Genomic DNA, 25,290 nt, shown 5'->3' with positions numbered 1-25,290 from the left:
TTTAATGTGCATTGAATCCTGGTATGCAAGTACTGTTATTTTATAAGTATTTTATATGTAATAATTCATTTACTCCCCACAACATTATGAGGTAGGTATTATGATTATCACAGTTTTAATAGACAAATAAATTGAGGTGCAGCGAGATTATATAATTTGCGCAATGACTTACATCCTGTAGGTAGCAGAGCCAGGATTTCGAGACTTAAAACTGGACTCCAAAACAGCTGCCATAACACATTAGGTACTTAAAAAAATGAACTGTTTAAGGAGTGTTTATTGGAGGACCCATCATATGCAAAGCTGTCTGCTAGAAAGTGAAATTTAAATGTGTATAGGACGATTCCCAGTTTCAAGAAATTTACAGTCTTCATATACTTATATATATACATATAACATTATATACATATAACATTAGAATGATTGTTATGGATTAATATCTGAAAAACCCATAATGTATCACATGACTCCTACAGGAAAAAATGCATTATGAGTCTCAAACAATTTGTGTATGCATTAACTTTAGGAGCACTTTATTGCCAGGTGAGAACTGGCTCTATGTTACATATAATTACATAGCAAGCATTTAAAAAATGTTTTAACAATTGGAAAATGTTTTCATATTCTTTTTAGAATATTTTCTTATTTAAAATGTTCACGGATTGTGAAATAAATGATCCTCTGGTGCTGTAAAAAAAAAAAAAAATCTTCGACATCTAACTTTATATACTTGTATAGTTCCACGGGAAAGAGTCCAAAAGGAGGAACTGATGGACCAAAGATTATAGGGGCACCTGGGTGGCTCAGTGGGTTAAGCATCCAACTTTGGCTCAGATCATGAACTTGTGGTTCGTGGGTTCAAGCCCTGCGTCAGGCTCTGTGCTAACAGCTCGGAGCCTGTAGCCTGCTTCTGATTCTGTGTCTCCCTCTCTCTCTGTTCCTCCCTTATTTGCACTCTGTCTCTCCCTCTCTCAAAAATAAAGATTAGAAAAAAAAATTTTTTTAAAGATTACACAAGTCACCGCTGATATATATTCAAGTTCTAAATATTTGTGGATCTGCTTCTGAGCTCACTATTCTATTAATTTTTATATGTCGGTACCAAAATCATACAGTCTCCATTATCAGGCTTTATAAATAAGTTTGCTGTCTGATACTGAAAGTACCCTTTATTCTTCTTCAGAGAGCACTTAGCCACTTTTGGCCCACTGTTCTTCCATATTCAATCTAGAGTCACCCAAGTTACATAAAAACTGTTAGGATTTTTATTGGAGTTGCAATGAATCTATAGATCAATTTGGGGTTAACTGTATTCTTCTTCATTTACATGGAGTATCTTTTCACTTCTTTAAGTTTTTGGCAAGGTTTTATAATTTTCTGTTGTTGCCCTTTGTTGTACTTATTCCTAAGATGATAAACGTATGAAAAGATGCTTAATTAGTAATAAGGATGATGAAAGTACACAAAGTATCATTTTACACCTATTCAGTGGGGGAAAGTCTGACAACACCAAACAGCACAGATAATGTAAATGAATCAGATTTCACAGACATTGCTGGTATAAGTTTAAATCAATTTTTTACACAGCCTACCATCTAGTGAAGCAGATCAAAGTATGCCACCACAAAATGTGGCACTTCGGCTTGAGAATTATTTTGAGCTGAAGGCAACTGAGAAACAGCAGGTGCAGGAAGAGCTCTCCACCCTCCCCCTTTCTGCCTAAAAGCAGTCTCCCCTCCTCTTTCCTGTACCACAAAAAGAAGAAGACTTGGTAAGGAGACAGGTCTGCACAAACTTACTAAAGAGCCCTTATCTTCCATTAGTTTCCCCCACGTATTTTCCTTTTCCCAATTTACCACCCCTAGAAGCCCAAACATTTTTCCTTTCTCTTGTCACTTCACAATGTACTGCGCTTTGTTGAGTTTTGGGGCTTAACCATTCTTTGTGTATTCAACTGTTTCCCTATGAAGGCCTCCATATGCATATGTCATAAACCTTTTCTCCTGATAATCTGACATCTGTCAGTTTAGTCTGCAGGGCTCCAGGAATGAACCTAAGAAGGTGGAGCCCCAACACACTAGCAGTTACACGCCTAAGAAAAAAATAATGTATAGCCACACACGTCATGGATTAATTCTAACAACATACTGTTGAGTGAAAATGTTAAGTCCCAGAGGACAACATACGCATGATACATTTTTTTATGAAGTTCAAAGACAAGAGAAACTTAATATTCAAACATATAGGAAAGCATTTTTTTAAAGAGAATAATTAACATAAAAATCAGAAAAATGGGAAGAGGGTAGCCAGGCAATGAACTAGGAGAGATTCACATAATGAGACTTAAATTATAGGTATTGGTGGAGCTCACAGGTAATCAGTATAGTGTAAACAAACACACAGAGGTCAATGATGACAGTGTGTCTGGAGCCAAGATCATGATTTATCACATTCTTTTGCTGGAAGTCCAATTAAAACAAAAAATGCATGGGAATTACACATTTCCTTGAAAGGTTTAACAACATACATTATAGAACACTTCGCCAATAGGGTAAAATTGTAATAGAGATTTTAATACTACCAAGACAGCCACAAACTAGACTAGGGCAAAGAAAAGCAGAGAATTCTAATTATTCAGAGATGGTGAGAATCTTCCTTGAGGGTTTGACAAAGGAGAGATTTTTATTTAAAATAAAGATAATTTATTTTTGACAAAGGCAAACCAAGAGTCTATGAGGAAGGAGCTGAATTTAGCCCAGAATAATGATCAGGAGCTAGTTCAAACCTAGTAAATAGGTGAGAAACATTAGAAACAGTAACCACAATTACACTGTAATGAGAGACAAGAAACACAAGAAATCCAGTAAGTAACTATTCATTGACATGGATTCAGCTCAATGAGAAAGGTGACTAAACTTGCACAGCGCGGAGAATACTAGCACACCATCTATCTATCTATCTATCTATCTATCTATCTATCTATCTATCTATCTGAGAGAACGTGCGCACGCATGCACACGAGCAGGGGAGAGGGGCAGAGGGAGAGAGAGGCAATCTTAAGCAGGGCGTGGAGCCCAATGCAGGGCTCAATCTCATGACCCTGGGATCATGACCTGAGCTGAAATCAAGAGTTGGATGCTCAACCCACTGAGCCACCTGGGTGCCCCTAGCATCACTCTTAAAATACCGTGCCAGCAGAGGGATACAGGTAGCTGACACAGCTTTGGAAGGTTCACAGTGAACTTTTAGTCCAGGACGGAAGGCTATAGCTCTATCTTGGCTAAGTGGATTGGTATTTGTTGTTGACCAGAGGAGAATCAGAGCATTCATCGCAGATTTCCTAGAAATTGGGACTGTCCTGAAGGACTGAGTCTGGAATCGAGTTTGAAGAAAATGCACTCCATCACAAAATCAAATAGGGATTAAGTGAAGAAGCAGCTGTAATCCAAACTCAACCTTTCTTAGTTCTCAATGAACCTTTTATTTTTTTTAATTTTTTTTTTTAATGTTTTTATTTATTTTTGAGACAGAGAGAGACAGAGCATGAGCAGGGGAGGGGCAGAGAGAGAGGGAGACACAGAATCTGAAACAGGCTCCAGGCTCCGAGCTGTCAGCACAGAGCCTGACGCAGGGCTCGAACTCACGGACTGTAAGATCATGACCTGAGCCGAAGTCGGAAGCCCAACCGACCGAGCCACCCAGGCGCCCCTCAATGAACCTTTTAAAAATAGTAGCCTTATGATACAGGAAAGAAGTTTACTCGTCTGTTGGTGGAAGCTGAGATTTGAACATCCCACGTTAATACTCTGCAGAAACTGAATTTATTCTACATAGTAAGGTTCAAGAATTCAGACTCTAGGGGCTCCTGGGTGGTTCAGTCAGTTAAACATCCAACTTTGGCTCAGGTCATGATCTCACAATCCATGAGTTTGAGCCCTGCGTTGTGCTCTGTGCTGACAGCTCGGAGTTTGGGGCCTGTTTTGGATTCTTTGTCTCCATCTCTCTGCCCCTCCCCCACTCAGGCTCTGTCTCTCTTGCTCTCGAAAATAAATAAACCATAAAAACAAAATTAAAAAAAAAAAAGAATTCAGACTCTACAAGAACAACTTAACCTTTGTCCCACAATGGAAGACTAAATTTTAAACCCATAATATCTTTAAGCAGAGATACTTAACTAGGAATTTTATGAATGTATAATTATAAGAAGCTTTTAAATCTTTTATAGGCAAACACATCACCATAAAAGTGTAACAATCATGTCTCATTGATAAAGGAATTTCAGAATACTGGCTCATCAATTAAGTAGAGGCATGACAATCTTTTACTTGGTAGTCTGAATACCTCTTTTTAGGAAAATACTATTATCTCGTATTAAGAAGAAACTGAAAACAGTATTCCCCAAGTGCTCCTTACATCCACACCAAGCTGACGAACTTATTGTAAGTAAACTATATATAATCAAACCTTTATACAATAAACTTTTTTTCATTAAAAATACAGAAAGATAAGTGATAAAAGTATAGAAAGACCACGGATTTTGGTTTGGTTTAATGAAACCAATGCTTCTCTTTTTACTGGTTATGTAACCACGAGGAAGTTTCCACTTCCCCATCTGTAAATGCACGCAAAAGATTGGAACCCTATCATCACCAGCCCGGAGAGAAAAATCGAGAATATTACAATTGGAGATTGATTCTTGTCCTCCCACCTTTTCCTTCTATCTCTCAAAGGGACTAGGCCAGAATTTGTACCTTCTGAGAATGTAGGGCAGATGAAGGGACTAGAATATAAGGGTGGAGATACTGAGGCAAAGCCTGGGAGGGAAAAATGGCAGGAAACCAGGGCCCATTCAAGAAGCAGGGAGGCCCTGTATTCTCCCAGCCTGATCTTCCCTCAGTTGGGCCCATAAAGTAGGCCCTAAGGTAATGAAAACATTGCTACAATCGAAGCTGCTGTCCCATACATCCCAGTCAGCCTGTGGCTACCCACTGAGAGTTAAAACAGAGCAGATATCTACCACCACGTGATGCCAAACTTTAGTCAGGAATAGGCTAGTCTTGGATCAGTCAGCCTGACTTCCGGAACTTATTCCAGAATTCATGGGGCTAGTCATATGGGCTGGCCCCAGACACTTCACTGACCTTGCAATAATGCAACACTGCATTTCTGTGATCTAATTTTTTATATTCCACTTACCGTGTGCTGTGTTGTGGTTTTACCATATTGCTTTCCTCACAGGGATGTTTAATGTGCTCCAGGCCGGAGATGTGAAATACAAGTTAACATAAACCTATAATTTCTCCTGAACAGTCTCATTTGGTCTAGCTATGCCTCAAGTCTGACAATGACAGCTAGGGACACTACTTAGCCACGCTGTGTACTCTTTATTACTTACTACCCAACGATCGCCACCATCAACACTTTTTATGTGTCTGCATGGCAGGTATTAGTTAAGGATTTTTATAAATAGCGTTTGTAACACTTAGTCTTACAAGGTAGGTATTTGTCTCCTATTTGACAGACGAGGGAACCGAAGTTCAGAAGTTGGGTGTGTACCTCTCTAGAATACACTGTGCGCTATCAAAATGCATTTAATAAAGGAAACACGTAAGGAAAGAAAAACTTCCAGTTTTATCATATTATAGCCAAAAACAAAAACAAAACCTACAGAAACAGGAAATGAAAGAAGAAATAGATCTTTTCTCTAATTTTTGGAAGAAAACAAGCACAACTTCTAAACATTTTAAGAATGAACATTATCAGGATGCACAGACATTCTTACAATCCCTACACTTCACCCCCTATTTTCAATAATAACAGTAATAATAATAAAAATACTCCCAAACTGAATCTCAAACACAAGGTGGCAGGGGTGGGGAAGAATCCCACTTGGGTTTATAGAGAAAAAGTTCTCCTTTCATGGAGTAATATTCCCACTCACAGTATCCAGGCTTTTCAGATCTTGTCACTTGTGTGATTTTAGAAGCCGCTCTAACTCGACTTCAACATTCAAGAAGGATATATCTAGTAGACTCTGAAGAGCACCCAGGGGTGCCTGGCTGGCTTGGTCAGAGGAGCATGCAACTCTTGACCTCGGGATCATGAGTTCAAGCCCCCATTGCCTATAGAGATTACTTAAACAAATAAAAACTTAGAAAAACAAACAAAACAAAGGAATACCCACGTTTTATTCCAAGGCTATTCCCACTACCACCTCTCAAGCTTTAATGCTTTTATCACATCTTGAAAGTGAAAAACAATAAAATCAGGTTGAGATTTGGATACTGGGGAGGCAGCAAAGCTCATTCATTACCTAAAGGGCCAGTCCTCAATGCAAAGGGGAATAAACACATTCAGCCTCAGAAAAACCACAAATCACTGCATACCCTTCAGGGATACTCATCCACGTCTAAGATGCTAATGTTAAATCTGAAAATACTAAGGAGGTACTCCACCTTCTGATACTTCATAACAGCACTAATAAAACTAAGCCAAGAGTTGGCAGTGGTCACAAACCAAGTTTTCCAATCTTATTTGTCTCAATGAGTAAATGTCTGACTAAAATTTAAATGAAAAGAAAACTGCTTCAAACTTTCTAAATGTTTATGTTGCTGCTTAAACATGCTTTTATCATGGATTTGAAAGCCTTTGGTAGTAACCTGCTACAATTTGCAGTTGGCCATGACCCCCAAATTATGTTTGACTTTCTTGAAAAAATAAAATCAGTCCTCCACCATCTTGAATTAATTCTGTTCCCACAGTGAATCATACTAATTTCATCTCATTTATACGAACTCAATTCTTTGTCTAACGTGTTATGATTAAAACTTTAATTTAATTTTCCAAGATGCTGGCCATTTCACCTAATTTTGTATCAATGATTTTACCAATATTTTTATTATTAACAGGAGAAAAAGCTTGGGAGGAGAAAGTGAACTAGCTTTATAATCATCAGTGAGTCACAAAATTAACAATATTTCTTCATCTGCAAAATGAAAATAACAGATAATATTTATTGGGCACGTTCCATGTCCCAGCATTACTGTATTCAACACTCATGATTCTCAAAAAGGATTCTGTTATCCTCCCTCTTTTACAGAGGAAGAAAGAGTTAGTGGCTAATAGCTTGCCCAAGTTACACAGCAAGGAAATGACAAAGCTGATGAAAACACTTGCCCTGGAGGTCTCCCAGTTTATTATAATGACCAGCTGATACAAAGGATATAGAGCCTTTATGCATCATAAAGAGTTCTAAACACACAGGAAGACATGACCAATTATTTAAGAAACAAAAATTTATAACAGATGAGGTCAAGGACTAACTCGTAAGTAATATTTACTCCTCCTTAAGACTGGCCCAACCATGTATCAATACTTCAGTACTCCTGGGGCCATCCATCTCATCAAATAAAACGGAGTCATGTTTTAATATGTGTCTATTATGTGGGGCAAAAGTAAAAGTCCTATTAAATTCAAGATATATTACATTGATTAGTCTCCAGATCTATTAAACCCTACATCACTTTGACATGGTAGAAAATTGGGTTAGTTTGTCATGATATTTCAGAAAGTCCTATTGATTTTTACTTCATTTTCTCAGGTTTTATTAGTTTTGAAGAAGCTAAAAAGACTTGCCTTTTACTAGGGAAAAAAGACCTATGTAAGATTTTTAATAAATAAAATATAGCCGTGTTCTTTGTGATGTATTTTATTCTTTCATGGGTTCAACTGAATGAAAAGTATGAGGATAATGGTAAAAGAGAGAAAAGAGCTAGTGGAAAGGCTACTATGGGTTGGAACAATACGGAAACGGAACCAAAAACAAAGATTAGCTATTAAAGCTGCTGTATTTCCTTTTTTCACACTCCGAGTCCACGTGAACCACAGTTCTGAAGGGATTTTGTGCAATGGACTTGAAAAAACAAGCCCAATGAAAAAATGGACTCAAGTTTATAGATCCTTATGGCTTTCTCCACTAGAAGACCTATCTGGATTATTTTTTAAGAGAAGGGGGAAGGAAGGAGGATGAAGACAAAGACAATGGAGAAGGGGAAAGAACAGGGGAGGAGGTGGGGAGGAAGAGAAGGAGAGACAAAAATCTAAACAGGGTTGTCTGTGCACTTAAGTTTTGAAACTACAATTAGGGGCAACTTTCAGCTGAGAGACTGATTGGCAAGTCAAAGAATGTCTTGGGAAACAAAGGACAAAAGGCATAATGGAGCCAGATCAGAGAGGGTCTTGCATGTCTTGGGAAATTTACAATTCACCTGCTTAAAGAAGAAACCCTATACTATTTAATTAAGCAAAGAAGTGCAAATGGTGGCTACCATACCACTCACACGACCTACATCAGCACACAAGAGATGCTAGAGGTCAACCAGCATGAGTCCTAGGCAAAGTTCATTCATGGTCAGTGGCGGTTCTGGTCCTCAGCTCTCTTCTATCCCTAATTAATTTGGCCTCAGGTCTTGGGATCCTGGCTGAACTGAGATCACAGAAAGCAAATTGGGCTTGTTTGCACAACTCCCAGAGGGAATTTCTTTCCTACATCTAGTAAAAAACTTTGATGTAAGGTACAAAGTAATTAAAGTGATTTTCACCTTTGATTAACTCAGTTTTCTGTTTTTCCTATTTAAAACTTTTATTTGTAGATTTCAGATATTCGGGTTTCAATAATTTTCTACTTATGTCATAAAAACAAAGTATAAAGAAATACATAATTCAAATAATTTTATATTGCCTATGTCAAAAAACAGTCTGTCAATTAACTTTTATATCTCACATTTGCTGTTTGTTTTCATGTTATAAATTCCATTCCATCTTACATAACAAAAACAAAACTCCTTGTCCAAACCTGCCATGTGCAAAATGTGTTTTATTTCTTTTAGATTATCTAACTCTTTTCAAAACATTACAGTGTGCATGGCTGGAAATATGTGGTTCATCTTTGAATGATCTATAACTTTTTAAAGACTACAAACTAGCAAAAAATACTTTCATGCATTTGAACAAAATAGTTGGCTTTATTAAACAAAAAACAAAAATAGACCAAAGAATACTTTTTGGGGGGTATACATTTAAATACCTGCACTGATTTTGAATAGTAAAAACATACATGATACCAGACATTACATGCTTATAGCTTTACTGACTGTGCCATTCAGACGTGAAACTCATGAGCACAGTGTGAGAACAATGATGGCATTCTAGAGTCATTGATCAAACATAAAAAACTTATTATCACTTGTCCAAAGACCATGCGCACCTGACAGTTTGGTCCCACCCATGTCAAACCACCCCTATTCCTCAACTCCAACCGTACGACGATTACACATTGGAGGGCAGGCTTGATGCCTTCGGAAGAGAAACCCTTTGACAGTGGACTAAAGTACATGAATGACAGACAGGGAGACTATATTCACAGCTGGAAGCCCACATTTAACACAATTACTACTCAGCTCAATTCTGCAAACAAGATCCCCTAACTGCGATGGCATACAAAGGTAAAAAGAATGGGAAACGATAGGTACAGGCCATGAAAGCCGTAGGCGACTGAAAGAGGTGTAATTAAATGATAGAAATCTAGTTAATGTGGGCCAGAATTGTAGACATAACATCCTAAATACGGTAAATGAAACATGAAGGCAAAATAAGAATAAGAAACACAGACTCTGCAGAAACAAAAGGGCTTCTTACCTGCTTTAGAACTTCAACTAAAACTAAACAAAAAATGAAATCTACGGCTAAGTCTCTCCTCTCAAGAAGATAATCTCTTTCACGTTGCTGTTCATCCCTGAAACAAGAACCCCAAATTAGGAATGCACTTAAGACCATAAATTTTAAAAGAGCTATTGGTTAGCTATTATTAGTACAAGTTGTTTTTAAGCTATCCAATGTATGTAATTACATATTCTCATTTTCTTTCTCTTGTTGCATATTTTGCACAGTATTTATAAACACATGTCACTACTGTATCTGTCAGAAATTAAACCCATTCTAAAGGAATCAGTAAGAAAAATATTTTAAATTCTACTTAGAAAATCTAGCACTGCTCCATATTTGATTAGTATTTTTTTTAATTAAGAGCTGAAACAAAAGTAATAATTCTTCTGGTGAAAATACAGTGCCAGGTAACTGTTCGCGTATCTAAGTTGAAAAATCACAAATGGCATCGACTCAAGCCCCATTCTAAACTATGGACCATTTTCTGAACATGCAAAGCCAATACCTCTCTGGAAAATCTGAGGTGGGGGAAGACAAGTTCTGGGATTGGAGCACCGAGGACAGTCTCACGGTATCGTGATACAGGGTCTGGCAGTCCTCCTGGATCACAACAGTTGCTTCCCTTCACAACAGGAAGGACCTTGTCTGAATCGGGACCTTGTCTGAATATTTTCTTAACTTCGTCTACAACTATTAAAGATCCTCGCTGAACTATTGAAAGGGCACTCCTAAAATTCATTTTTGTGTGACTATCCCAGTGGTGAGGACTGTGGAGCAGCACCTACTTTAACTGGTACCTTCCCTTGATTTACAGTTAGGGATGGACTATCCTTTCCCTTTACTATCAGTCTCATAACAGCAGGAATCAATATTTTTGCTCAGAAATCAAACAATAACTCTCTTCAGTTGAAAACACTATCACCCCCTTCACAGAAAGTGTTTCAATTCTAGGTCGAAGAGTGGGAAAGGAGCCACTTACCCCTTAGACTTTGTGCTAGATCGAGGCCTGTACTCATAAGATTCGTCTTCAGTTCCATTCTGGCGTCTGTACCAGTCAAACAAGGTGCGAAGTAAGGAAGGGAGACAGTGCTCTGCTACGGAGCTCATAGAGCTTATCAACTGAAAACACAAGATGTCACCAGAAGATAAAATACATCATTGAAGTAATACAATCCTGACTCTATTAGCCATCATTTGTTAATGATTACTAGGATAACATTTCTAGGATAAACACAGTAATTCAAACGCAATAAATGTGTTTTAAAATAAAAGTAAAGATTAGCGAGGCGCCTGGGTGGCTCAGTTGGTTAAGCGTCCGACTCTTGATTTTGGCTCAGGTCATGATCTCATGGTCCGTGAATTTCAGCCCCGCTGTCAGCTCAGTGCTGGCGTGGAGCCTGCCTGGGATTCTCTCTCTCCCTCTCTCCCTGCCCCTCCCCTTCTCTCTCTCTCTCTCTCTCGAAATAAACAAACTTAAAAAAAAAATTAGGGTTTATCCAAGTAATGAAATAAAGTGGGCTGAGTCTCACCCACTATTTAACTTTACCCACATCCATTTGGTTTAGCTTAGAAGCTTTCTACCTTTTTCCTGCCTCCATATGCTACTCACATGTGTAAAAACATGACCCTCAGTAACATCACTGATTATACAGAGGGATACCTCTGGGAGAACACACAACATGAGAAAACCACACCTGCTTCCTTCCCCCTGGCCCATTCCTCCATGCTCATGTGAACAGAAGGCTGTAAATACTGCCACCAGAATGAATGAAGAGAGGTAAGAACAAAGAAGACTACATTCTGTTAGTACCGTGCGAAAGGACCAGTCTACTTTGTACCGCTATGATGTAGAACGATTATAATTACATTATTAATTTGTGATACCCACAAAGAAACGTATTAGGAAAGAAACATAAATGTGTTGCAAACAAGCTTTCAAAGCTTAGAATATATAAGGGGAGAACATAAGGATAAATGTAATGGGATGAGCAACTGCTATTCGGTTTGAAGCATCCCTGAAACTATTTGAATTCTAGGTGAATATCAGATTCATTGCATGAACGAACTCAGCTTTCCTGTAGTGGGTAGATAGTAAGAGGCACACCAGCTGCCATTAGCAAGCAGCCCCTAAGGTCACTCTTCCTCTGGGGTATCTTGAGCAAAAGAAAAAAAAAAAAAGAAAAAGAAAAAGAAAGAAAAAAAATCTTTTTATTCTTTCTGTATCTGATGCAACTCATTGCTCATAATAATAATATTTTAAAGTATACCGTCAAACATGCTTCACTTTGTTTTTCTTAACCAAAAAATGATGTGTTGCAGGGCTACTCAAGGTCTTGTTCGGGTCCAGGACTATAGAAAGTGTCAGCTAATGAAGATAAATTGATACCTCTACAAATTAAACATTTAATATTTTATATTCTTCATATAACTTCAAAATGTACTTCATCTAGGAAAATAGTAAAAAAAAACAAAACAGTCTATTTGATTGTATAGGCTCTTTTTCATTATCTGCCTTCCTTTAATCATGCTTTTATATATAATTAGCATAATTTGACAGGCAAACAGTTTCTAATATAGCTCATTAAAGTAAAAACAAGATTCAATTTTACTTAACTAATTTTTCGAATTTTATCTTATTAACAATGAAGAGTATCACTCAAAGGAAATCCTTTTAATATCTAAGAAGGAACAATAAAATACCATCTGCTATTATAAATATATATTAGTTTATACCACACCTGGCTTTGTACTGTAAAAAAAAAAAAAAAAAAAGGTTGAACTGTGAGGCATAACCATTAAAAGTTTTCTTAATCATTTACATAAAAAAGCAAATGGAAATATTCCTTAAAACACTGTTTAATAGGATTTCTAATTCTGATTATACATTTATTCATCATTAGTGAATTTAAGACCTGAATAATTTAAATGTCTTTAAAATAACAGATTAATAGGTAAATAAAAAATAATAATTAATACCTTTTGCAGTTACTTTAAGATTTGAAAAGCATTATATAAGGTGATCTTAATATTTACTTTAACAGAGAACTAGTCTTCCTACCTACGGTTTCTTCTTAGGCCACTGGCTATTTACTAAATATATGCATCAGAATCACCTAGGGAGCTATTACAAAATACAGGTGCCAGAGCCCTGCTCTTGATTATTCTCATTCAGAATTGGGCTGGAATCCAGAAACAATATTTTGTTAAGTCTCCACCAAGTAATTCTAACCAGTCATCATTATCTAGTCAATTAGACTCATATCATGAACATTAACATCTGTTTCCTAGATACAGAATCATGAGAAAAGTAGCACAGGAATACTAGATTCCAATAGAAAACTAATCTGGGTTATTGGTTTTTGCAAACAATCAATATATAATAAAATAATTCTTGAACAAACATTATTATGACAAAAATAGCATTTGATCAAACACTTCATCTCAGCAAGAGGAAAGAATTAACATTAAAGGAATATCACACTCATTTTTAGATATCAATATTCTATTTAAAGTTTCTGATAACCCCAACAAGAAAAAATAAAAATGTTAAAAGATAAAACATTATTATGTAAAACTTGTATGAACTGATACACAAGGAAAGATTGAGGTATGTAATTGGAAACATTTTAAGAAAATTTAAAAGGCACAGTAAAGAGATTACCAATGAAAAGTACTAAGATGCTAAATAAACAGAAATGAATCAAGTTCACAGATCATTCCATGAACTATAAGGTTCACAGCTCATAGTTCATTCCATTTGCTTTGTCAAAAAACAAACTACCAGGGGTACCTGGGTGGCTTAATCAGTTAAGCGTCCGACTTTGGCTCAGGTCATGATTTCACACTTCCTGAGCTCGAGCCCCAAATCAGGCTCTGTGCTGACAGCTCAGAGCCTGTAGCCTGTTTCGGATTCTGGGTCTCCCTCCCTCTCTCTGCCCCTCCCCTCATTGTGCTTTCTCTCTCAAAAATAAATAAATAAACATTAAAAAGTACTACCAATTTCAGACTGAATCTAATATGTAATGATATAAATGGTCACTAAACAAGATAAAATAATTTCTTAATATTGGATATATTTGAACCGGACTGTTAGGATGAACATTTTCCTTGAAGGAAAAAATATTCCCCCCAAATTGGCATACCTGGTCAAACTGAAGATCTTCACCTCTTTGAAGAGATCTAGACAATGGCTTCTCCTACAGTTAAAAAGAAGTAGAAGCACAAAATATTAGCAATCTTATATATGATAAGCAGATTCGCCGGTTGGTTTTGTTTTTGTTTTCATTTGTAATTAGATTTGATTAAACAAAGGTAAGACTCCCTCTTGCCCAGGGTCACATAATTAGCATTCAAGTCCCAGTACTATGACTCCAGAGCCAGATACCCTCCAAAGAGAGTGCCCATAAGTCACATGATTGGGAAGGGGGGGGTGCCCACAGTAGACAGAAAAGAAATACTGGGAGATGATTCCTAGGTTTCCAGTCTGTGCATAGATGGAGGAATGGTGGTACCATACTCTGAAAGTGGGAACACAATGAGAAGACAAAGTTTGGGTGGAAGGATAGATTTCGGTCATGTTGAGTTTTGAAGTCCCTATAAGCCATAAAAGAGAAGATGTTGACTAATAAGGGCTTGAAGAACACAGAACAGATTGGCCTGTGTATAGAAAGGAACCAAGTTCATAAAACAAAGTCATTTACCTAAAAAAGAAAAAGTAAGAAGAGGGCCTAGATTTGAATTTTGAGAAATGCCAACAGTTAACGTTAATGTACTCTACCACATGAGATTATCAGTGGCTCCCTAAATTCCTTCAATTTAAAATGACCCATTTCTAAAAACAGAAACCTTTCTTACAATGTTCATGTGGAGAAATAATCAGGAATAAGAAAAACTTCAAACACAATAGATCACTGTATCAGTAAAGAAAACACAAACAAATACATATGGGAACATAATAAGGGTAGAAATTCAAACACTGGGGCAAAGATGGAAAATTTAACATATGGTGTTGGGACAGTCAGGTTGTCAGAAGGAAAAATTAAACAGGCTCATTACCCTAGTGAATCCTAAATGTTTTAAAAGTTTAAATATAAGAAATAAAATCACTAAAATCCTAGAAGAAAAAGAAGTCCTAGATGATGGTAGTTTTGTGTTGTTTTTTAAACAAGCTTGGTTCTTTCTAAATATGAACAAAATGCAGAAGCAAAAAAGAAAAATAGCAAATTCAACCACATATAAATAAAAAATGAAAAAGTATATGGGTGGTAAAAAAAAAGTGACAAGATAGGAAAAATATCTACAACAGATATTTAGACTAAGGTATAATTTCCTTAACATACAAAAAGTTCCTATAGATCAGTAGGGGGAAAAAATCCAATAATCCAGTAGAAAAAACGTACAAAGAATCAACAGATAGCTGACAAAAAGGAAATGTTTACAGCTCATACATATCTGTTCATTTACTTAACCTCATTCACAAGAGCAAGACAAGTTAAAAACACAAAGAAATCCAACCTATTAGACTTCCAAAGACCTCCAAAAGTCTGAGCACGATGTGTTGAAGTTACCTACTACTGAACAGAACTCTCAAATAATGTCAATGTGTAAATGGGGAACAATCTCCTTAGAAAACTATCTGGCAATATTCGGCAAAGTTTTGAAATGTACACATCCTTTGACCCAGGAAAAATTTCACTTATAAGTATTTGTCTTATATAGTCACATATCTGCAAAATGATGTTCATAAAAGAATATTTGCTATAGCTTCATTTGCAAAAGCCAAGATTAGAAAAAAATAAAAGCCTACCTATATTAATATACATCTATAGAATATCAAGAAGACTTTTTTTTTAACATGAAATTTATTGTCAAATTGGTTTCCATACAACACCCAGGGCTCATCCCAACAGGTGCCCTCCTCAATACCCATCTCCCACCCCCCATCAACCCTCAGATTGTTCTCAGTTTTTAAGAGACTCTTATGGTTTGGCTCCCTCCTTAACTTTTTTCCCCCCTTCCCCTCCCCCATGGTCTTCTGTTCAGTCCAAGAAGACTTTTAAAAGAATGGCAAAGCTCAGTATGTATTAACGGAATAATCTAGGTATAATGGGTGCATACCACTCACACACACACACACACACACACACACACACACACACACGCTACTAAATAATATAGAATACCTCTTTAAAAAAATAAAGAAATACGTGTTTGCAAGTGGGAAAAGAAACTGGGACAGTTTGGATAAGGGGAGGGTTTGGGGCTGGGAGTAGAAAATTGCTACTACAGATTTTTGTACCATTGAACTTGCATACCACAGTAGCCTAGGGAAAAGACTACATAAAGAAAGACATAGTGTATTGACAGTGAAACATAATAGTTTCATGAGGTGACCTTTGAGTATGGTTGCTTCCTCTTAATTTAAATGGTACCAGGAAAAGTTTCTGATTTAGTGTTGTGTCTTCCTTCAGCGCACAACAGTGTTGGAATCTTTTTTTTTTTCATTTGTTCTATTAATTTGTTTACTAAAAAAACAAATACTGAGTTCCTATTATGAGCAAGCAGCATCTGTGAACCAAAGAGGGCTCAGAGGACTCACTGTGGAAAGCTTAGACCCTTTACCCTTCAGCTACTGGGTCTGGGGGACAAAACTTATAGTAAAGTCCTCCAACCCTCTCTCACCTGAATGCCTACTCTTTCTTGCTTATGTGAAGAGATGACCCAAAATGGATCCCTCCAGATCACTGTCTAGAGTTAGTATAGAAAGACTGTCATCAGTACATAAAGCGGACTCCATCCAGTAGAAAACAAAGGAGTGAAGGAATGGGTTATGATGCGACTTTGCAATGAGTTGAGAGGAGGGTGAGCAAAGAAAATCCTAGACAGATAAAAATTTTGATGGGTACTGGACACGGTGATGATTAATTTTATGTCACAGGGTGCCCAGATATTTGGTTAAACATTTTCTGGGTGTGTCTGTGAGGATGTTTTGGGGAAGAGATTAATATTTGAATTGGCAGAGTGAACAACTGGTAGAGTGACCTGAAAGCAGGTAGACTGAGACTCCCTAATGTGAGTGGGCCTCATCCAATCAGTTGAAGGCCTGAGGAGCATGAATAGGTGGACTCTTCTGAGAGGAGTAAGAACTCCTCCTGCCTGCCTGCCCTGAGCTGGGACACCTCAAACTGAAACATGGGTTCGTCTCGGAGCAGCTTTCAGACTGGAACTTATACCAGCAGCTCCCCTCGGTCCTCAGCTTACCCACTCCAGATCTTGGGACTTCTCAGCCTCCAGAACCACATGAGCCAATTCCTTGTAATAAATTTCTTTTTAGACACATACACACCCTATTGTTTCTGTTTCTCTGGAGAAACTCATAAAAACATCTTTTCAGGTTTGATTTCCTCTTTGATCCAAGGAAAGAATATGTCCCAGGGGAGAAAAAGGTGTCCACATTTACAAAAGATATATAGAAGGACATTAACTAAGCAGTTAAAAATAAGAAGCAACATGGGGTGCCTGGGTGGCTCCGTCGGTTAAGCATCCGACTTCGGCTCAGGTCATGATCTCACGGTCCGTGGGTTCGAGCCCCGTATCGGGCTCTGTGCTGACAGCTCAGAGCCTGGAGCCTGTTTCGGATTCTGTGTCTCCCTCTCTCTCTGCCCCTCCCCCGCTCACACTCTGTCTCTCAATAATAAATAAATGTTTAAAAAAAATTAAAAAAAAATAAGAAGCAACATCAAGGTACAACGAATTCGAGTAAAAAAAATCATGGTGTAGCTACACATTAGAGTATCACACAGGTAGAAATAAACTTGTAGACTGGGACAATATTCTCAGTGTATTAATATAAATTAGAGAATAACAGATACAATACACTTATAAAAGGATAAAATGTATACATGGTGGTATATATATATATATATATATATATATATATACATTTAAAGCTCTAGAAATATATATACCATACAGCAGTAATAAGAAAAAGAATAACATTGTGTATATAAACCATAATTTCTTTATCCATTCATGATGCTAAGTGAAATAAGCCATACAGAAAAAGACAGATACCATGTTTTCACTCTTATGTGGATTCTGAGAAACTTAACAGAAACCCATGGGGGAGGGGAAGGGGAAAAAAAAAAAAAAAGACATTAGTGTGGGAGAGAGCTAAAGCATAAGAGACTCTTAAAAACTGAGCACCTGAGGGGCGCCTGGGTGGCTCAGTCGGTTGAGCGTCCGACTTCGGTTCAGGTCATGATCTCACAGTCTGTGGGTTCGAGCCCCGCATCGGGCTCTGTGCTGACAGCTCAGAGCCTGGAGCCTGTTTCAGATTCTGTGTCTCCCTCTTTCTCTGACCCTCCCCTGTTCATGCTCTCTCTCTCTGTCTCAAAAATAAATAAATGTTAAAAAAAAAAATTTTTAAAAAAACAAAAAACAAAAAAAACCCTGAGCACCTGAATTCCATGGCAATTTAGTTTCTCAAAGGGATAGATTTTTTTTTACATGTCCTTGGCACTTGGGCCTTCGAAGGATAAGCACACTTGGGTAGTTATCTTGCAGAACAAGTTTTGTATTTCTTAAAACAAGCTACCTATCATTTACAAGCAATATGATTCGGCACAGCAATATATATGCCCAATTGGCTCTAAAATTGAAGGAAAACACTAAGTCCCATAGCAAGTTCCATAGAACACTGTTTCTGAAAGGATCTACAAATTTGAAAAAATAGTGAGCCAAAGGGACTTTACTCTCCTAACGTGAACTATTTATTTAAGATGAGGGGTTGGGGGTGACAATAAGCAGCTTCTTTTCACTCATTTGATCCCCTGTTATATAAGTCTAAAGGTCTTCGGTAGTATTTTGAGGACTGCTGGTCGAAGTCGTTTATTACTCACAGAGCATGTTTATGCAATAGAGTAATGGCCAAGCCGAATAAAAGAGAGAAGTAAGCTTTTCAGAAACACTTACAGTGTTGTTTTATATGTAACATAATTTATTTCTCAATAAACTCATGCTCCCTCAAAGATTTCTACAGATTTGACATCCTCACTGAGCTTTCCCTAAAAGGAAATGGAGGTGGACTATTTTTCCATAATAAGAACTCAGAAATGATTTTTGAATGTAAAAGGATACTCATGTTACCATAAGTACAAAAATATAAGTGTGCTGCACTAAATACAAATTACTAATCAAGAACTCTGTACTAACCTCTCAATTTAATTACAGTGTGATTGAGGATGCCCTCATCATCGCTCAAGCAGTTGTAGTGTCTTTCAAAATGAGATTTTGAAACAATGAACCATTTAACAATGTTTACAGTATATCACCCATTATAACAACTAAAAAGAACAGAAATTACTTTCTATATTCCCATATACATGCATACAAAACTTTTGCACAAGAACATTTACCATGGCTTTTTTTTTTTCCACAGTAGCCCCAAATCTGGGTAACTCCCAAACTACCTATCAATAGAGACTAGTAAAAAAAAAATTATGGTACATTCTTTTATTATACTAATATTCAACTACCAAAAAGAATGAGACAAATTTATATGAGCTAACATAGAACAATCTCTAATTTATACTGTTAAAAATATCTAAGAACTAAAAAAAAAATATACATACACACATATATACAAGCAACATGATTCTGCTTGTTGATATATGTTGAGATATATACATATACATATATATAAAATCTCCCATTTGTGCTTAACAAAAAAAGCGGCAGGTGCTACAGACATGGAAAATGGACTAAAACCTGGAGACAGTGTTTATCTTGATCCAGAGTAGAAGAATCATTACTTTCATTATGCAAAACTTAGAACTATTTCCACTTATGTCATTATTTCATAATAATATAAAAACTAATAATGATCCTAAGGCTCATCTTCCTTTATGTTCTAATTTGATTCTTCAACTAGGGTATGTATAGAGTACCAAGAGCAACATGTAGCTTCCAGGAAAATCAAGGGTGTTTACTGAAAAGACTTTGGTAGCATAACAAGGATACTGCAACAGCTCACTAATCTGCAACTAAACAGAGCACGGTGAACACACACACACACACACACACAGCCTCCATTCTCTCTGAAAACTGATCAAGACAGCAGTAAAAGAATTTTACAAGACTTAAAAACCAAAAGGGCAGCGAGAATGGGAGAGGAGGTAAAGAGCAGATGGAAATGCCCAACTAACACATCCCACCCCAGTAAGAGCGAGTCCTCGGTAGGCAAGGGGAAGTCAGATGGCTATGCATCTATGCAGCCATCACTCATTCACTGAAATTATTTACTGAGTGTGCAGTATGCCAAGCTCTGGAGACACAACCATGAGCAAACGGGAAAACAATCCCCGTCCTCACAAAGCCAAAAATCTAACGAGAGAGCAACTAAAATATCTATTATCTTAGACAGATTTCGAGATAGGAGGCTGCGATGGGCGTTGAGATTTTAGATAGAAGGACGACTGAGAAGATGACATTTCAGTCACAGCAGGAGGAAAGTGAGTGAGTGAGCTTGCCACACAGAGCAAAGGGAAGATAATCCAGTGGATACTTTGCAACTCCCAAAGGTTTTGGAGAACTTCAGGACTCTGAAAGTGGGAGTAAAGGTGAAGTTAAAAACAAGAGGGCTGGTTGGAGGATTAAGAAAGACTGAGCACCCTCCCCCCTCTTCATTCCCTTCACCGGCTCTGCCCAGCAGGATGACCATCCTCCCTCCACCTTTCCACAGAGGGGCTGTCCTTTTTGGGAGAGAGCAAAACAGAAATGCTGACTGGTGGATGCTATAGTTGAAGACAAGGTATCACACTGAAGACAAGCAGCTCCAGTAAAAATTTATATACCAAATATCAGAAACACTATCTTCTGCCTCTAGGTCCCCAGAACATTAGCGACTATGCCTAAACCCTGCCATTTGGGGTACTGGACTCTGACAAACCCCAAGAAAAAGATCTGACATTGACGATGCATTCAGATGATTACACACCGAAGACCACAGTCCAAAAGGCCCCTCCCAGTACACAGAGCTTCCAGTCTGTTTAGTGCCTCAGTTGTAAAGCACAACATGTTACAACAGACATACATGTTAGGAGAAGGCAAAACTTTTGGAGGAAACAGATCACACGGGGAGAAAAAACTTCAAAATATACATACATAGATTACATATATGTATTTAATGTTCTCAAAAAACAGCAAAAATTGCAGAGTTGTAAAAATGCTGGGCCTAAACCAGATACATAAAGTCTAGATGAGAGGTGGTTGGTGAAAGCCTTTTTTTCTTATCTTTTTATCTAGTCGCCGGCCATCTAAACGATTAACAGAGAAGGTGGAATGTACCTGGATCATTACCCAGGATTGATCCACTTCCTTTCAGGCAGAAAGAGACCTAAGGTATTGAATTGTAATTTGCAAGCTGCAATTTCAATTAGTGATTGCCCTTCCTTCCCCAATCTTCCCCCTAAAATGAAAATAAAGTTGTGGCTAAAAATCAAGCTCCGCTAATCTTCGAATCTTTGGTCTCTTTATTTTATTATGGCTTCTAATATGAGAATGAAAAGGCCAGCAATCTCATTTTAGTGGTAGATTAATTCTTTTGGCAAAATCCATTCACATACATGCATCCAAAGTTTTTATGTAACTTACTATCGGACTGACCATGAGACATGCTAGTCTCCTTTTATGTAACAATCCATGGATTACTAGTTTCTTTAAAGTGAGTGAACCTGCAAGAGTTTCATTCAAGAACTCAAGAGAGTCATCTTGGATGGTTGTTTATTGCCAAAAAACACACTGGACAAATTTCAAAAGGAACGAAATCGCAATAAACAAATCTGAAGCTGTAACACAAACACTGTCACAGTATTGGATTAAATGTATCGCTGTCTCATCTTGATGCTAGGTAGCATTCGTCCTTAGCTACTACAGCCCACAACACTGGGGGTTTTCCTGGTATGTCAGGAAGAGTAAGTAGCGGGGAATACGTCTCCTAAGTACAATGGTGGGGTAGAAACATCTATTTTGAGGAATCCTCACCACTCTTCCCCAAATTTTATCATCTCAGATTACATAGCAGATGTCTCTGAAATTAGCTACTAAATTACAGAATAAAATATAGTCAGTATCAGACTATTCTGAAAGAACTATTAAAAGCTCTGGCTGGAACAATGACATTATGTTTTGTTCGAAGAACAAAGGGCACCCCACAACAATGTCTTTTAAGGCTAAGGGCAACTTAAAATACAAATCTTTACTAAGCATTTACCATCACAGGAGGAGCTGGAGATGGAAAGGCCAGTGAGACCCAGCTCATGGTATCAAGTGGGTCACATCAGAGGAGATAAACATGTAAGCAATTAAAAGATGACAATATCAGAATCTAGGAGCATGAAAAATTATTATGATAAAGCAGAGATTCGCACAGCTTGAAGACGATCACTATGTAAGAGGGGAACACGTGGGAAGTTTAGAAGGACGAGTAGAGGCTTAAAATACAGAAGGGCTAATAGTATTTTCGATTGAGAGAAAAAAAAACACACCAGGACAAAAGAACACACAGAGGATACATGAAGTGTCATAGCATACATCAGGATAGGAGAATCATGAGACATTATACAAACCATAACAAGACTATGAAGAGGTTGGAATGACCCACCAAGAACTTGAATTCATTCCATAGCGATGAAAAGTGAGCAAGGTTTTTAAAGGGAAAAGGTGATAATATTTATGTTTTGGATGAAGCAAGGTCTGGTGAGAAGAAAAAAAATGGCAAGGTGATAAACCACTTATCTACTGGTTACTGCAATGATCTAGAATGCATGAACCTGACCCTGAGCTAGGAAAGGGACAATGGCATTGGAAGAAAAAGGAAGGAGGAAGATATATGAGTTACCACTTTATAAACTCAGTCAAATTAGGCAACTTCACTTTCAAGGCTTTTACTCTCAAGAACTTTGTATTTCAAAATTAAAATTCCTTTAAGAATAATATTTGAGATCCAGCAGGACCACACCACATGTTGTTATTTATGAAATATTTTATAAAATAGGTAAAGTGTTTTTAAAAAAAAAACAAAAAACCATATGAATTTAAAGTTGCTGAAGCCAGGGGTATCTGGCTGGCTCAGTTGGTGGAAGGTAAGACTCTTGGTATCAGGGTTATGAGTTCCAGCTCCACGTCAGGAGTAGAGATTACTTAAAAAATAAAATCTTGAAAGAAAGAGAAGAAAAGAAAAGAAAGAAAAAATAAAGTTGCTGAAGTCAGGCAATGGGTTCCAAGGGTTCACTACACTATAATCCCTACTTTTATACAAACTTGAAATTCTTCATAAACATTTTTCTCTTTTCAGGTTTATTCAGATAGAACTGACAAACGCAAGTGTAACGTATTTCAAGTGTACAATGTGGGGCACCTGTGTGGCTCAGTGGATTAAGTGTCTGACTCTTGGTTTTGGCTCAGGTCATGATCTCATGGTTTCATGGGTTCAAGACCCGCATCAGGCTCCACATAGACAGTGTGAAGTCTGCTTGGGAGTCTGTCTCCCTCTCTCTCTCTGCCCCTCCCAACTTGTGCTGCCTCTCTCTCTCTCTCTCTCTCTCTCAAAATAAATAAATCAACTTAAAAAAGTGTACATTGTGATGATTTGATGTATGTACACACTGTGGAAGGATTCCCACCACTGACTTGATTAACATGTCCATCACTTTATATATCTACCCGATCTCCAACCCCTCCTTTTATGGTGAGACCACATAAGTTCTACCCTTAGGAAACTTCAATTTTATAAAACAGTAGTATCAACTAGTCACCATGATCCATAAACTTTTTGTAATGTGTATTTTTTAAAAAGTGGCTCCCTTTCTTACTGTATGCTGGCTAAGCAGGCTAGTATAGCACATGATCACATAATGAACAGACCACTGATGAAGAAAATAACACTTTATAGATTAAGCACATTTATAATCCAACCTCATAACCATTAACTCCTATCTACAAGTCCTTGTAATCTTATTTTTAAGGCAGAACTTCACACACATGCTCTAAAATATATATGCACTGATAAAAACAAAATCATTATTTTGTTACATAGGAAGCGACTATGGAAGGATTTAATGTATGTTTTAAAACATATATTTTGGCTAATGATCTTTTACATATTATGATTTATTAGACCTCATATACATTTGTGCATAGATGCTTTCTTCACAGTTTTTTTCCTACTTAGTGACAGCAAGAAATTGCTCACAGGCATGCACGTACCCACCCACATACCTTCGCAATCTTAGCAACGTGAGGTCCAACACTTCACTAAGAAAGTGAACACATAACAATACTTCCAATTTCCCACCTTTCTTAGGTCACCACCTATTCTCTCTTCTGTTCCTTTCCTCCCTTCCTTCCTTCCCAGGAAGTACAGCGGAATGAGTAAGCTTACAGGCTTTCAAGCCATTAGTGTGCCTAACTCCTCATTCTGGCTTTGAGCTTCGGAGAAGTAACAAACCCTCTGGGGTCTCAAATCACTGGTGAATACTGAGCCCTAACCCAGCTGTATAAGGAATAAATACATTTCAGCTGTTACATCCTCTACCTTTATCTTCATTGTGATCATCTCGCTTCTAACCTACACTGGGATCTTGATACATTACACATTCAGCCCCTTCAAACTCCGGAAGTTATTTCCTAAAGTTGTATCACCCTACTAAAATTGTTCTCAGGCTGCTTAATTCCTAGGTCCAATAACTTCTCTCAGTGTTCCTTGTACTGTCTCTCTATATCATTTGACAATAATAATGCCATTGCACATACTCTTTTCCTTGATATTGTAATCTGCTCTTTTGGCTTTATCACCCTAACGTAGATGATGCCAAAAATCTCTATTTCTGGTCCCCATCTCTGGTCATCAACAAGAATTCCCAGGTACCAATCAAATAAATCCACATTGTTTAGATTTCCAGGATCTTGACCTTACCATACACAAAAGAAAAATTATCTCATTCCCCTTTTCTACCCCCATAATATTCTCATGTTCTTTACCTAACATCATCTCTTCTAACACTTCAAAGAACTTTTAACCTTTACTTTCACTCAAAAACATCTACTCCTATTTAACTGCCAACTCCTACTGATTTCATCATTTACTTTACTTTCCTCTGCAACCACTGCCATTGTTAATGCTCTAGTTCAAGACTCTTTTCATTCCAGCCTGAATTATATACAACAGCTAAATAGTAGTCTCTGCCTTTAAAGATTTTAAAGTAATCTCTCCACCCAACAAGGGGCTCAAACTCACAACCCCAAGATCAAGAGTTGCGTGCTGAGCCAGCCAAGCCCCCCTTAACTCTCTGCCTTCAATCTCTTCTCTCTCCTAGGGTCCAACGACTGAATTATCTATCGCAACAACCTTCACCACTCTCTAGAATCTCACTCAAACGTTTGCTTTCAGTCTTTCTCTTCCTTCCTCCTTACCATAAGCTCTAATCACATGGAGCTTCCCACACCGTTTAAGTATGCTTCATGCACTATATGTCTAAAAATAAATTTACTGGTTTATTGTAAGTTTGG

The 25,290-nt window shown here is 37.5% G+C and overlaps 1 protein-coding gene across 5 annotated transcripts in view; it reads right to left on the bottom strand.

Moving 5' to 3' along the window:
• FRYL (FRY like transcription coactivator) overlaps window positions 1–25,290 on the bottom strand; it is a 279,655-nt gene that overhangs the window by 131,759 nt on the left and 122,606 nt on the right. For all 5 annotated transcript variants that reach the window (XM_030313899.2, XM_030313898.2, XM_030313897.1 and 2 more), the window contains 3 exons: window positions 13,866–13,919; window positions 10,703–10,842; window positions 9,697–9,793 (listed from right to left, as the gene is read on the bottom strand). In XM_030313899.2, the coding sequence (XP_030169759.1) occupies window positions 9,697–9,793; window positions 10,703–10,842; window positions 13,866–13,919 (291 nt within the window). The remainder of the gene's footprint in view (window positions 1–9,696; window positions 9,794–10,702; window positions 10,843–13,865; window positions 13,920–25,290) is intronic.

Source organism: Lynx canadensis, chromosome B1 (genome assembly GCF_007474595.2).
Source record: "Lynx canadensis isolate LIC74 chromosome B1, mLynCan4.pri.v2, whole genome shotgun sequence".
NCBI classification, from domain to species: Eukaryota; Metazoa; Chordata; class Mammalia; order Carnivora; family Felidae; genus Lynx; species Lynx canadensis.
Note: the sequence above shows the minus strand (reverse complement) of the source record. Positions and strands in the feature narration are given on the sequence as shown.